Below are 14,638 nucleotides of genomic sequence, written 5' to 3' on the forward strand. Positions count from 1 at the left end.
ACTTTGTGCAATTTATGTTATTTGAAACGCAGGAGTAGTTTTGTTGTTTTTCGTATTAAAACAGAGGTACATTTTTCTTGGCATTGCAACATTGCGTTGTTGGGTTTTTAATCCAGAATACAAAAAAAAATACAAAATTTCAGATAAAACAAATTGAGTTGCACATTTTTTTTTTATTTGACAGGAATGTTCAAAAGCAACATTGTCCATTTTGCTAAGTTTTATTTACGATTGCATTTTTTTCAGTTTATTTTTTTTTTTTGTAGCTACCTGTATGTTACAGTATATGCATTTAAATCCTGCATAACCACAGCATCTATAAAAAAGCACCACTGTCTAAGGCTTGAACCTGCCTTGCTGTATATGTTGAGTACAACTTTTACTTAGTCATATTAAGAACTCTTATCGCTACTCCAGCACTTCAAAAAAGGATTAATGAATAACAGCTATTTTTGGCATTTGTGCATTTAAAAAAAATAATTAATTAATTACAAATAATAATAATTTAAAAAAACAATTTAAAAAAAAAAATCAATAAGCTCAAGCTTGGCTGTGCTGTGATTGTTGGAAACAATATGAGTTTTCACACATGCATTCACATAAATAATCAAAAGCCATCTCAAAGTGTCTGATCATCTACTGTATATACAGAATAATCTTTTCTTCCCCCTTCATTGCCTTTTGCTTGACTTTTTGTGTGACAACTGCAATGATACAAGACAAGTTCATGGTGGGATAGATTTTATTTTTGATAAAAATTAATAGACAATTTGTGTATGAACTCTGCAAAGAATCACATTTGACAAACAGCTCTTTAGATAAAAATATCTACACGAATCATAAGGTTAAAAATACATTCAACTTCTTTTTATTTAAATTCACAGGTTTGCACTTGTGGTGTTTTCTTAATGGAAATGCAGCGTTGCTTCCAGTCCATGACTTGTTTAACTACAGCTGATTAGCATTTTTACAGCATGATGCTATTAAAAGTAAATAAAGTGAACTAGCAGCTGCATTGACTGGAAAACAAATGAACAGAAAATATGGTCTCAGCATTTTAACCTGCAGTCTTTAATAATTTAAGATTGATTGATGCACAACTGACGTAATTTCAGAAAAAGTCTATGACGCACTTTAGGTCAGTAGCTAACTTTGGTTTCAAAATTAATGAGTCCACTCGTCGCAATTTTTAACTGTTCTCCTTAAAGGGATTTTTGTGTTTTAATTCAAGTTGGCAAAGGACAGGGACAATGTTCCAATCCAACATAAATCGAATTGATTTGAAATGGAAGCCAAACACATCCTGGCTAAAGATTTGGAAGTCTAACCCGGTGTCATTAACTAACCCGGTGTCATTAATTTAAACCCGTCTTTGGCCAGGCAAGAACCGTGGTGATGTGAACTGAAATCCAAACTGGTTTTAAATCATATCTGAACTCACGCTCGCTAAAGAAGCGGTGGTCAAAATGGTAAAATGTCCACAAAGAAGTCAAAAAGTCCGACCTGTTTTTCCATTCTATGACTAACCAAGAACTAGAGTGATCTGCTTTCTCTACTCAGCCTGGCTCAAGTGTCCTATAATCAGTCAAAAATGTCTTCCTGTCTTTCATTCCTAAAGCAAGAATCTTAGTGATCTGGAATTATTTTGGTTTCAAGCTGGCCAAGGATAGGACCAACTTTCCAACTCGCAAATCCTATTGATTTTAAATCCGAACACATGCTTGCTGAAGAAGTGCCGATCAAACTGGGAAATTTTTCACTCTACCAGTGAAAAAATTCCAACCTCTCCATTGAGAACCCCAATTATTTTTCAACGATGTGTGCGCCGAGATGCTTGAGGTAGCTGGGGTCTCGTCGGTAAATCTTTTCAAAATCCGCCGGTCTCAAAGTCGGACTCGAGTATCCTCATCCCTAATCAGACTTTTCTAGTTGACCACAAAGTAAAGTTCAGCGGGGGTGTGGGCGAGGTTCGGGGATATTAAGTGATGCAGCATGTCGCCATAAAGACTGAAGCATGACGACAACAGGTTGGTTGGTGGGTGTGAAATAAAAGTGACTCAGCTGTTCCAGCATACTTTGACAGTACTAAATCAGCAATTCATAAAAAAAAAAAATAATAATAAAAACGGAAGTGTGAAAAGGAGTGTTCATCACAAGACTGGAGTGGATGATTATCAACTGCAACCCATGACTACTCAAATCATGTTTTTCCCGCCGTGTCGATTAACCACACATTTGCGAAATTGTTCACAAATGAGGAAGGCCAGAAATGGCGAGACAATTGCGAAGTTATCAGAAACTCACTTCCGTTGAAAGCAATTGTCATTATCAAACGACTATATTATCAGACGCTTCTGCCATCTAATTATCCGATTGTCGGACGTCATGTCGCTGTGCGAAAAAAGTTACAACAATATCCCACCTTTGCTGGGCTCTATGTGGAAAGAAGTGTTCATTACCACCACTTACAAAATTGAACGGCAACATTATCAACTGATGACTTCAAATGTTCATGTTTGTCCGCATCTTAACAACAGACCAATATCATGAACTGGGAACACCAGAAATGGTGGTACCAGTGTGTGAAGTTTAACACCCAACACCCCTCCTGCCCTCTTGTGTTGAAAGCGAATAAAAAGCAAGTACCAAATAGCACCAATTATACATAACACTAGGCAGTAGCGTTGGCGTCATCTAATTATCTAAAGGCAGCAAAATTCTGAGTTCGCAGTGCAACAGGAAAATAAGTGACGCATCTTCTGTTATGGCTCTATGCAGAGATTTTGGATCTCTGTATAAAAATGGCTAAAAACCTTTTCACGCTCCATGCGGTGATTTGAGTAGTGGATGATTAAAGTGCTAGTTTGGCCTCATGGTCACTTGCACTTGATGCCACATTCCAAGCATCAGGCAAGGACAACCAAAATAATGGAGTGTAGACAAATGCTGTATACAAACTACAGCAAAAGTGCAGCAAGAGCAAAGTTGAGCCCGGCTCGCAAGAGAGGATGAGCTCGGCTGTCTTCCTACTCAACTGCGCCGGTTTTCTTCATCAGTCTGACAGTAAAACGTAGCAGTAAATACTCAGGGCTAATCCACCAGTCGGACTTTGCTGCTGAAAATCCCGCTCAGATTCTACAGGGGTGGATTTTAGCACTTGGGGTAAATCCTTTTATCCACCCCCCTCCATCATTTTGGACATCACGCTGGAGAAAAAGGTGGCAAACGCCACCCTACGGTGGGCAAAAATACAAAATGTTTCAAGGCTTTTAGTTAATTGGATCTAGCCGTGATGACGTAGAAGTGTGAGGCAGTAACCAGCAGTAACGAAGCAGTGAGGGCTGGAGATGATTACCGTTGTGTGGTCAAGGGAACGCGCAAGAAAAAAAAAGCACTACCTGCGGCACTGAAAGCTGCACATCATTGAATTGCTAATACGAATCATAGATTTAGAATGCGACAGTGTTCCTCCGCATATTCATCATTGACTCCTCGCAATTTCACATATTTCACATAATTTTCACATATATGAAGATTTTTAAAAAACGTATTCTCCTTTTATTTACAACGAAAAGTCCTCGAGTATAAAGGTGGTGCTCTGGCGGCATCTTGGTGCCAAGGAACTATGTTGAAGTGAGGGGAGGAGCTTCTATTAGACAGACCAAGCTCTGGCTAACAGAAACGTAGTGCTTTACTGCCATCTTGTGATATCTTTTGGCAATTATCAACCTTTTTACCATCAATTGCACGCAGATTTTCGCTGAGGGATTATAGAACTCTATTTAAATTTGTAATACAGGGGAACCTCCAGTGTCGAACACTCAAGCACAAATACTGTATAATAAAATATAGTAACATTACTCACCTATTTGAAGACACCTTGCAGAAACGTATAACGCAGATCAATACGGTCAGTGGCGTTTTATAGGTACTGGTGGAATGTCTTAAGTATTAAGTAGTTATGTTAGCATCTTTTTGGTGAAATGTATTGTGTTGCTTAAATGTAACTGAATGTATTGCTCATATTGTACTGAGCAGCCAGATATTTCTGTGTTGCAAACCGTTCCATTTCTGGAACTGCTGTTTTCAATACGGTCACCTTTTTGTGTTGACAAGCCAAAGAAGGTTCATTTAGATGCTTACTGGGCCCAAGTCTATTGAAGTAGTCTGAACTTCAAAATGTGGAACCTCCAGAGTCTAGTACATACGAACATTGCATAGTAAAACTACAATAAAAAAGATCCCAGTTGTCATCACAGACGATTTCCTGTGCAGACCAGCCAATGAAAAAGTTCCTAAGCTTTTTGGGCTGAATTATTTGCTGAAAAACCCTCCTATTTGTAATTTTTGTGCCTTTTCTATACCTTTCTATAAGATGCCCCAAGACAATGCCAAGCAGTCTAAACGAGAATTGGTCTCAAAGAAGTATGTTGAAGTGTTACAACTCAACTGAGCGTTTCAGATCTTTGTGTGTCGGTGAGGAGTTAAATGTATCCCTGGGTGGTTAGTAGAAGTTAGGAGAGTTTTTGCCACATGTGCATGTACACATGCACTTCTGGTGCATTTTTTCAAAATCAAATAATCTGTAAGCCATCTATTTTTAAGGGTTCTCTTACAAGATGAATGTGAAATGATAAACTGTTTGAGGATAATAGTTTTTGGTATATCTACAATTTCAACTATTCATACAATGTTCCCCGCATATTCACAATTTGCTGCTTGCGAATTAACCTATCCGCTAATTGTTTTAGGAGCCTATCCTCAATTATTCGCTAAAAAACACCTGTACGCTGTTTTTTTTTGCTCAGGCCAAAATCCCATCTAATGACATCTTCGTTCCAAGGAACTACAGTATGTTCAAGTGAGTTGAGGAGCCTCATGTAATGCTTTGCCACTATCTTGTGGAATTTTGTGCCAATGAACTATGTTGAAGTGAGTTGAGGAGCTTCATGTTGTGCTTTGTGGCATCTCCAGGCACTTATACACCTTTTTAGGTGGGTGGGGGGGTCAATTGCCCATGGGCTCACGCCAATTACTGTACTGCATAATGTCTATGCCTCCTCCTCCTCATGGTCTCGGTAGACATTGATAGACGACAAAAAAAAAAAAAAAAAAAAAAAAGCCACTCAGTTTAGCTGCAGAGTCCAGAGCGGCTGTTACTTAACAAGTACTAAGCATTCCACAAATGATGGAATCAACAGCATAGAATTACAGATCAACGCGACAAAAAAATGTCTGGTACAAGGTATTCTAAATTACAGTACAGAAATTGATATGTAATAGAAATGGGTAAACTGACAGCAATGATTGGGGGGGAAGTCCACCAGGAACGAAACGTTCAATGCAGCCTTTCTTTCGGGTCTGTTTTTCAGTTAATTGGATTTGAGGTCAACAGAGTTAGCGTCAACACAGTGAGCCGTATTGTCGGCGTAATGGAGAGGACAATGTGGCCCTATTAAGTGCGCTGTGGAGAGATTCTCCAAAGGACAATGGAGGCCGTTCAGATTGGAACGATACATCTGAGGAGACTTATCTGATAAACCCATCCAGGATTTCCACTCCACAAATCATCAATGACGCTGGAGCACCAAGACACCTGATCTAGGCAAAATAGATCCGTGTTGCTACATTGTATTTCCTTAAAAGCGTGACGCACCATGTTACGCGTGCAAGACGGCGTTCATACAAGAACACCGTCAAGTTTTTAAAGCAGAGGGACAGTGACTTCCTCTTTGTGGTCTCAGCATCGGCTTGCTTAAATGTGTCTTTCCTAAGCCCCGACACCCTCAACGTCACTTTGGGTGATAGTAACAAAGCCATCCCCTTCAGTCATCTTAGCCCCAAGTCCCGTGTCCAGCTCACCTCCGACAAACAGGGCGGCGGTGTTTTCGCCCCTGTCGGTCCGTTCCAGCTTGCGGTGCTTGCGCGGCGTCTCCTTTTGGGTGAAGACGGCGCGGATTCGCTCAGCACACACGTTGGCCGCCTCCCTTGTCTCCCGGGAGAGCTGCGACAGGCTTAGGAAGCCGTGGGGGAGGTCGTCCACCACACACAGGGTGACGGGCTGCCCGACGGCCCGCAGGCGCTTGGCGAACATCACAGAGTCATCCAGCATGGGGTCCAGAGCACACGCCTGATGAGAGCAAATAAAACAGACGTGTCAGGCATCCCAATGAAGGGATGATGAGAAAGAAGTCAAGTGGCCAGTTCTCCTTTGTGCGAGCCATATTTTCCTTCTCGGTGATTCACTGGAGCCATTTTGAAAATCGCAAACAAACACAATCTGCCAAGGAGCTTATGTTGTCATCACTGGAGGCTTGTTTGTTGTACATTCTGTGCACGACCTAAAGTTTTCAATAGAGGTTTTTGTGAAGAAAATCCTATTGGTCAAATCTTACTTGAGAAGATTTGCTATAGGTATTCTAGTTTACACATTTGACAGCAATTTATATACAGTATGATTATTATTTAACAGTGAATCTCACATTTTGGTGTTTCACGTGTCAGGTAGTGACAAATAAACAGTGTGATATAAGCCTGCTTTGCCTCTGATTTGGAGAACTGTGCTCGCGCGAGAACGGGGGATGTTTTATTAAGTTTGAATGTGTTTAAAGCATGTGGGAGGAGTAAAACCATTTTGAAAAAAGGTTTGATATGGTCTCTGTATATTTCAGATTTTCACCTATCACGGATGGATCTGGAAAGTATCCCCAAGGGGTTCACTCTATTTCAAATCTTATCGGATCAGGTTAAAGATGTGACTATAAGGTGAACAGCTAAGGCTATGTTGATAAGAAAACCGCGCTATGACAATAAAGTTGATATGCTACAAGTCATTGGGGAATCGTAAATGTTACAAGAAATACCGGTAATCATAATGTTGGGAGAAAAATCAGAAAATAAAATACAGTCATAATATGGCAAAAATAGAAATAATCATATTACTGAATATGCAAAGTCATGATGTCACAAGAAAACCGTACAGAAAAAAAAGAAAAAACGTTACAGAAAAGAAATTAATAATGAGAAAAAAGTCCTAATGTTAAGATAATATAGCTGTAACAACATGAGAAAGAAAACAATGTAATGAGAAATAATATCTGTAATGTTGGAAAAAAGTATATTATAGAATATTGGAGAATAAAGTCAGAATATTACAAAAAAAAAATAATTGCTGCTTTCCAACTGTAGAATTGACTGAAGGGCTCAAGGAATCACGTCAAATAATCTCTCTCAAAGGTAGGAACTCCAAACATGTTGCTAATTACCTTGCAAACACATGCAGACAGTGAAATAGCTACATTTGAATACATAAATAATGGTGTGGCTTAGTGATTCGAGCTCTTTAACATGCAGACAGTGAACACAAATCATCCAACACATGTAGCCTTTGTGTGTCTAAGGGCCTTCTGGTGCTTACCACAATGTGCACGGGCGGCAGAGCCTTCAGCATGCTGTCAGGGGCCAGAAGGGGCGAGCAGAAGGGGTCCTTGACCACCGGCGAACTGTGCAATTTCATCTCAGACAGTTGCTCCGAACGCAGCGGCTCAAAGCCAAGCGGGAACTCAGAGCCATCCTCGCCACCAGGGGGCGCTATGGCCACCGAAGACAGATCACTGTGCAAAGATTTATGATTGTCCATGGAGATGGTGAAGTGGACTTCTTCTGGCTGTATAACACAAAAGAGAAAAGTGATATGGCGTTAGAGTTAAAATAATTAAATGTAGCACCCATTTTCCATAATTAGAATGAATTAATTTTAGAGAACAAAGTCACAATATTATGAGAAATAAGTCCTAATAGCGCAAGAGAAAGTTTTGATACTGCCAAAAAAATAATCATGTTACAAAAAAAAAAGTCAAAATGTTAGAAAATTGAATAAGAATGTTACAAGAAAAATTGGAATGTTACAAGAAAAAAGTCAAAATGTTAGAAAATTGAATAAGAATGTTACAAGAAAAATTGGAATGTTACAAGAAAAAAGTCACAATATTATCAGAATAAAGTGGCAGTGTTATAAGAAAGGTTGGGATGTTAAGCGAATGATGTAGAAATGAGGAAAAAAAGTCAGTCTATTTGAAAAAAAGTTATGAAAATAAAGTGGTAATGTTAGGAGAAAAAAAATCAAATGTAAGAATTAAGTTTTAATGTTACAAAACAAAAGTTACGATTTTTTACAATAAACATTTTTTTACAAGAAAAACGTTACCAGAAAAAAAGACCTATTGCAACAAAAATAGTGTAATGTTACACAAGTTGTAAAGGTATGAGTAAAAAAAAAAAATTCTAATCATTGTTACAAGAAAAAAAAGGTGCAATATTACCAGAAGAAATGTTATGAGAGTAAAGTGATGATGTTACGAGAAAAATTACATAATGCGGTGCTAATGGTGTGGTGCTAATGTTACGAGGTAAAAGTCCCAATATTACGGGAGAAGTCGTAAAGTTATGAGAATAAAGTCGGAAGGCTAGGAGAAAAAAAATTGTAATGTTCCTTGTATAAAGTTTTAATGCTATGAGACAAAAGTTGTAATGTTCTGATTTTAGAAAATCACTGTGACAAGAAAAAAAGGCGCAACTTTACCAGAAAAAAGGCCCACTGCAATGTTGTTGAACAATGTTGCATGTTACATGACAAAAGTTGAAATGTTGTAATTAAAAATCATTGTTACAAGAAAAAAGATGCAAAATTATCAGAATAAATCCTAACATTATGGGGGGAAAAAATAGTTGTAAAAAAATGGTAACATTCTCAGACATCTTACTGTCTTCTGACAAATGTAATGTTCAGATTGGGATTTAAAAAAAAAAATAAAAAAAAAACATTCCAGAAGCTGTAATGTTACAAGACGAAGTACGTGATTTTATGATTTAAAAAAATCAGTTATACAAGAAAAAGCAATATTACCAAAAGAAGTAACGTTATGGGAAAAATATTAAATGTTACGGGAAAAAAAGGCGTAATGCTAGGATTTGCTTTGCACTTCCACACAGGACATGAAGCCTGACTAATAAAAACCTGCGGGGTGTTAAACAAAACGTCACTTCATGAATAAAAGGGCCTCCTTTTCAAGAAAAGCAAAAGCTGGGGAACAAAACAAGTCTCAGTGTGACCTACAGTGCGTTCAGACATAAGCGGTGCACAGTGGGAGCTGGAATTATGAGCTCCCAAGTCCAGGTATGTCTGGCTCTTCCCAGATAATTTCCCGGCGTAGTCCACGGGCTCTGAGGGTGCCGGCGGGTCCACGTTGGGAGATGAGATTGATGCCTCGGACACACTCTTCCTCACCAAGTCTGAGACGACAAAAAGAGAAATTAAATTGCCGGTGCTTGAATTAATAATCAACTGTTGGGAGGAGTTGGCTAGTTAGGCGCTCGCTGGAGAAATTTATGGCGACGGTAATGAATAATTACTGTCAGAGGCCTTCTGTTTCAGTGAGGTGAACTGATCTGAATGGATTTACAACAGTGGGAAGCAACAGGGAGGCCCTAAGCGGATCCTGAGTGAAGGTAATCATTATGAATAAAAAAATGCAGGCTCTTGTAACCTTTAAAGTAACTAAATGAATGCGCTGTAAACATGACACACATTGGTATTACACTTTCAAGCTGCCATTTTTGAGCTGCACAGCCCGACACACCACGGCAAAATAAATCTAAGATTTTTCTGTGCATTACGCTTTTTCTCAGTATTTTTGGTTGCCAAAAAAACAAATGTAAAGTGGTGCCTTGAGATACAATTTTAATTTGCTCCAGGACAATGCTCGTATCCATCTTAAAACACATGTATCGCAAAATCATCTTTCCCCATTGAAATGAATAGAAATGCAATTTATCCATTCAAGCATCCCCAGAAAACACAATTCTTCTTTTTTTACGTTTTCACAAGAAAACTTGCACTCAACAGTATTGTATATACTGTATCATAAAAACACGTCGTGATAACATTTGCAATACATATAACCCGCAAACAAGAAAAATGCGAGCACAAAAAACTGTATGAACGCATTGTCCTTCCTTGTTGTCCTCCTTCTGTTTGGCGGTTGGCAAACCAGCTTAAAGGTCCATTACCGCCACCAACCTTCCACTGCAATGGAACCAATGTGACTTGATCGTGGCTGCATGCTGTGAAGCTTATTGGCGCCATAGTCTAAAAACAATTAGCCAAACGACAGCTCATATCTCCAAAAATGTGCAAGTCAAACACATGCAGACAGTCACGCCACCGCTTATTCACACACAGCCAGAAGGGCACTGGCATGTCTACTCTAAAATATGCAGTTTTATCACATTTTCCACAAATGCCGGACGTTTTAAGGGAGCGTGCAATTGGCATGCTGACTGCAGCAATGTTTACCAGAGTTGTTGTCAGTTCAGTATACTTATTATAATACCCTCGCCTGTGGGAAAGGAGCGCCATAGTCGCCAATGCACTTCTTAGCCGTTTATTGAACGCCTGGAAAGCATTCATGCAAAAGCTGCTGTCGGCCAGAGTTTATGCACAGTCACTTATGCAAACTCGCCAATGTCATAGGCCATCCCATGAGGCCCCGCCTCTTAACAGCACATGCATGTGCGCAGAGACTACAATACGTACAGTACTTTTGATACATGTTCTGCTTGCAATTTATTTTCTGTGTTCAAATATGTTAATAAGTTTGGATTATAAAACGTCAGGGGTTTATAACTCAAGACAGCGACATAACGAAAACCGTTTGGTCGGCTCTGAAGCACATTTTGGCCAATATGAAGGCCGAAGAAGCAAGATCAGCTGACACCCCCATTCCTCCTCTATGGGTGACTTATTAAATCTACTTTATACGTTCCACCTTTCATTTTCCCCATTTCAAGTCAGTTTTACCACACAAGACTGCCATTACACAAGAAATCTCGCCCACAGGGGTCCCTGCTTTATAAACAGCAGCTTACCAGTGGCTTCAGGTTGCGCCTCTGCACCCGTGCTGGGCGGGCTGGCGGTTCTGTTGGAGTCCAGTAGAGAGTGGATCCAGTTGGACGCGCCGTACCTGAAGTCTCGGAGCAGCAGGGCCGTGTCTCTCTTCACCATGCTGAGTGTGCTCACCTTCTCCACCTGTTTCTCCGTGTGCGGCTCATTACCTGGAGGGTGTGTGAAGGGGAAACAGGGCTGTGTGTTAGATTAATGACGGAATGAGGAAAGCTAATAAAAGTAAAATGGTAGCATAGTATAAACAAATGTGATGATTCAAGACAATTTCAGCTCGTAGGGAATTAAAAAAAAACAAATAATAGATATTGATGGTAAACAAAAGTATAGACAATATACCGGTACATCGGATTAATTAACACTGCCCCGTTGCCTGTCACAAAATATTGCAAGTGCTGATTATTTACACACTGCAATAAGGACACTCTGAGAGTACCGGTTAATATATATGCAAATAAAGATGAGTTGCGGGTTTTACAGGCACAACTCCTCCTACGGAAGAAATTATTTAAGAAAATACTGGTAATCACGTTTTGTTCCCTCCTTTGAGGGCAGACAATCCTCTTTGGATTAATGTTTTTTTGTTTGTTTTGTTTTTAAACTAAAAATAACAACATTTTTAAACTAAAAACAACAACAGTATTCAAGTCAAACTGGGGATGATACATTTTAAAATGATTGCCGAGACACAAATGTAAATAGAATTTATATGTTGAAGGGTTAAACTAATCGGCCTCATAAAACATGATGACAATCAAGGTTTTTGTCTCTTAACTGCCATATAAATCTAAAGAAAAGTTACCACTTCAGATATTAAAACTCTGGCTTGACTAAGGCCCTAGATCCAGTTGAAGAAAAACAACCTCAAAGCATTATGCTGCCACCACCATGCGTCATTGTAGAGATTATGTTCTTGTGGGAATGAGCAGTGTTGTGTGTGCGCCAAACATACGTTTTGGCAATATGGCCAAAAAGTTCAACCTTGATTTCTTTGGACCATAAAAACATCTCCCAAAGACAAGTGGGAAAATGTGTTATGGTCAGATGAAACCAAGGTTGAAAACGGCGCAAGACAGAGGTGCATTTATGAGACTTCTGAGACAAAGTGTCCAATAGAGTTTGGACACAAGAGATTTGCTCTCAAGCTATTTTCAAGATTATAGATTAGTTAATATTTTTTAAAGATAACAGACCATGGGGGGTGACTGACCAATAGTATTAATTTATGTTAGCGTAGGTTAGTGGTAGACTACGGCACGTTCCGACCTACAAACAAAGTTGGGTTACGTCGCCACCATAGGAACGGAACTCCGTCACAAACTGAGGACACACAGTTTTCGACTTCAGAGATCCAGATGAGTCATTCTAGAATCAAAACACACAGTAGGACACACACCTGCATAGGCACTAAGACACCTGGAGAGGACGCTGAGCGGCAGCATGGGATCCATGAGGGTGAGCAGACGGGAAGGCGAGGCATAGGCTGTCAGCAGTGTGGCCGGGTAGGCGGCCACAAGGCCGTCTGGCATGCGCACGCCGTAGGCGGCGGCGCGCAGCGACGTGGTCACGCACAGGTTTCCCCCGGCACTGTCGCCTGCCAGACACACTTTCTCCCCGGTCCAGCCTGGATTGACAGAAGGCAGGGGGAAAATGCGGCAAAATGTTGCATTACTGTTAGGGCGCAGTGATATGGCCTTCAAATAAAATTCTGGTTTCAGGTTTTAATTGATTTATTTTTTTCTCCTTTGTTTGTAGAAAAAGCAAATGACTGACATTTTTCAGAACACATTTATTATTCTGGGATTGGCTTTATTTCTCCTGACACGAAAAAAAGTTTTTAAACTGTTTGCTTGTTTTTTACAGCATGTTTTCCCTCAGCATTAACTTGCATCAACTCCCACAGAAATACTAAAAATGAAAAGAAAAAAACCCAACAAATATATACAAAAAACAATGTGAAATTATCCCTTTTGGTTAAACTGTCCAGTTTGTCAACACATGCATGTAAAAAAGAATCCTGAATACAGTTTGTATGTTCAACAATTTAACATAATGAAATGAGTCGTCAAACTGCATGGATCGCAGAATAACAGCAACTGCTTGAGCTCTCTCCCAATCCTTTCTCATGTTGAGTTGGACAGGTGAGGTAAAGTGACCTCTGCAAGATATTTGCTACTTGGCAGCACTTACATCGGGTAAAAAGTTCCCAACATATCAATAAATCACTGCTTTTGTTGTATGTATGTATGTATGGTAACCATGTCACCAATGTTGAGCGCGACTGCATTCCACTGGGCTCTTCTCATATGGTTGAGTAGTTTTACTTAATTTTAGTTTTATACAGTGTTTGACTTATTTTGCATGTTTTGACAGTAATGTTAAAATGCTACTGAAAACACCAACCGTTCAGTTAATAAAGGTTTTATGATGGCGATGATTTGAGGAATTAATTGACTTTACATATTTCATATGGGAGAAATGTTTTGTATAATTAAGATGGATGGGAAAACACTGGGGGCAGAACAGTGTACTGGTGTTTAACACGTCTGCTTCACAATTCCGAGGCTCAGGGTCCTAATGTCGGCTCCGGCTTTCCTGTGTGGAGTCTGTACGTTCTTCCCATGCTTGTGTAGGTTTTCTCCGGGTACTCCTGCTCCCTCCCACGTTCAAAAAACATGTATGTTAGGTTCATTGAAAACTAAATTGTCCATAGATCTGAAGGTGCATTTGAATGCTTATTTGTCTACTGTATATTTGTCCTGTGACTGACTGGCAACCAGTACAGTGTGTACCCTACTTCTCACCCAAAGTCATCTGGGACAGGCTCCAGCTCACCCAATGAGGACACGCGGCATAGAAAATGGATGGATGGGAAAAATATTAGTGTTAATAGTGCATTGAGCTGCTTATTACCTAGAAGGTGGTGGTTCCTCACAGCCCAGCAGTACGCATAGAAGCACTCCTCCAGGGCCCGTGGAAAGGGGGCCTCGGGAGCCAGGGAATAGTCCACCGACAGAATGGGGACACCCAGGTCCTGGGACCAGCTCTTCAGATAGGGCTGCACGAGAAGAGCCAGGATGGGGTGGATGGAAGGCGAGACCAAAGGGAATGTTTAATATGCTGTTTAAGCAATGAGGAACAACAGCTGCCACAATAACGCAGAGAGGAAGTGGGGGCAGACGGGGAGATGAGCCGTGGGTGAAAAAGTGAACATAAAAACTTATTATTAAATTAAATTATTGGTCCCTGTGATGCAGTCTGTCTGCTTTCCGGCTTTATTGTCTAGACAGAGGCGAGCTGGCCCTTGCGGTCACCTCCATTTTCTGTGTGTGTGTCACTAACAAAAGACATCCTCATTTGATGAGAACAAAAAAGGAAAAGACAAGAAGGGGTTGCTGCCAGATTATTTAAGACCTCAAAGGTTGCCATGAGTATTTTTCCATGTCAAGGGATAAGAGTTAACGCTTAGTGCTGATTCAGCACCTCCAAAACTCAGCTGTGTCGTCTTGAGGGTGCTGCTGTCAAAATAATTCGTCATAGTACAGTCAACTGAGTGTGTGCAGTCAGTAGAGGAAAGCATGAACAATACAATGATGACGTCCAATACAAAAACTCAGCTTTTACAAATAATCCTCAGTTTTGGCACAATCATACACTACCTGTATATCATCACTATCC

At 40.0% G+C, this 14,638-nt stretch overlaps 1 protein-coding gene across 5 annotated transcripts in view; it reads right to left on the reverse strand.

Moving 5' to 3' along the window:
• Positions 1-735: 735 nt before the first annotated feature.
• The window catches only part of lipeb (lipase, hormone-sensitive b), a 51,649-nt gene continuing 37,746 nt past the window's right edge, over positions 736-14,638 (reverse strand). For all 5 annotated transcript variants that reach the window (XM_061674298.1, XM_061674297.1, XM_061674299.1 and 2 more), the window contains 6 exons: positions 13,874-14,018; positions 12,357-12,584; positions 10,927-11,112; positions 9,116-9,291; positions 7,418-7,666; positions 736-6,130 (listed from right to left, as the gene is read on the reverse strand). In XM_061674298.1, coding sequence (XP_061530282.1) covers positions 5,771-6,130; positions 7,418-7,666; positions 9,116-9,291; positions 10,927-11,112; positions 12,357-12,584; positions 13,874-14,018 — 1,344 coding nt within the window. In that variant the 3' untranslated portion in view covers positions 736-5,770. The remainder of the gene's footprint in view (positions 6,131-7,417; positions 7,667-9,115; positions 9,292-10,926; positions 11,113-12,356; positions 12,585-13,873; positions 14,019-14,638) is intronic.

The sequence above is a fragment of the Phycodurus eques genome, chromosome 4 (assembly GCF_024500275.1).
Source record: "Phycodurus eques isolate BA_2022a chromosome 4, UOR_Pequ_1.1, whole genome shotgun sequence".
NCBI lineage: Eukaryota > Metazoa > Chordata > Actinopteri > Syngnathiformes > Syngnathidae > Phycodurus > Phycodurus eques.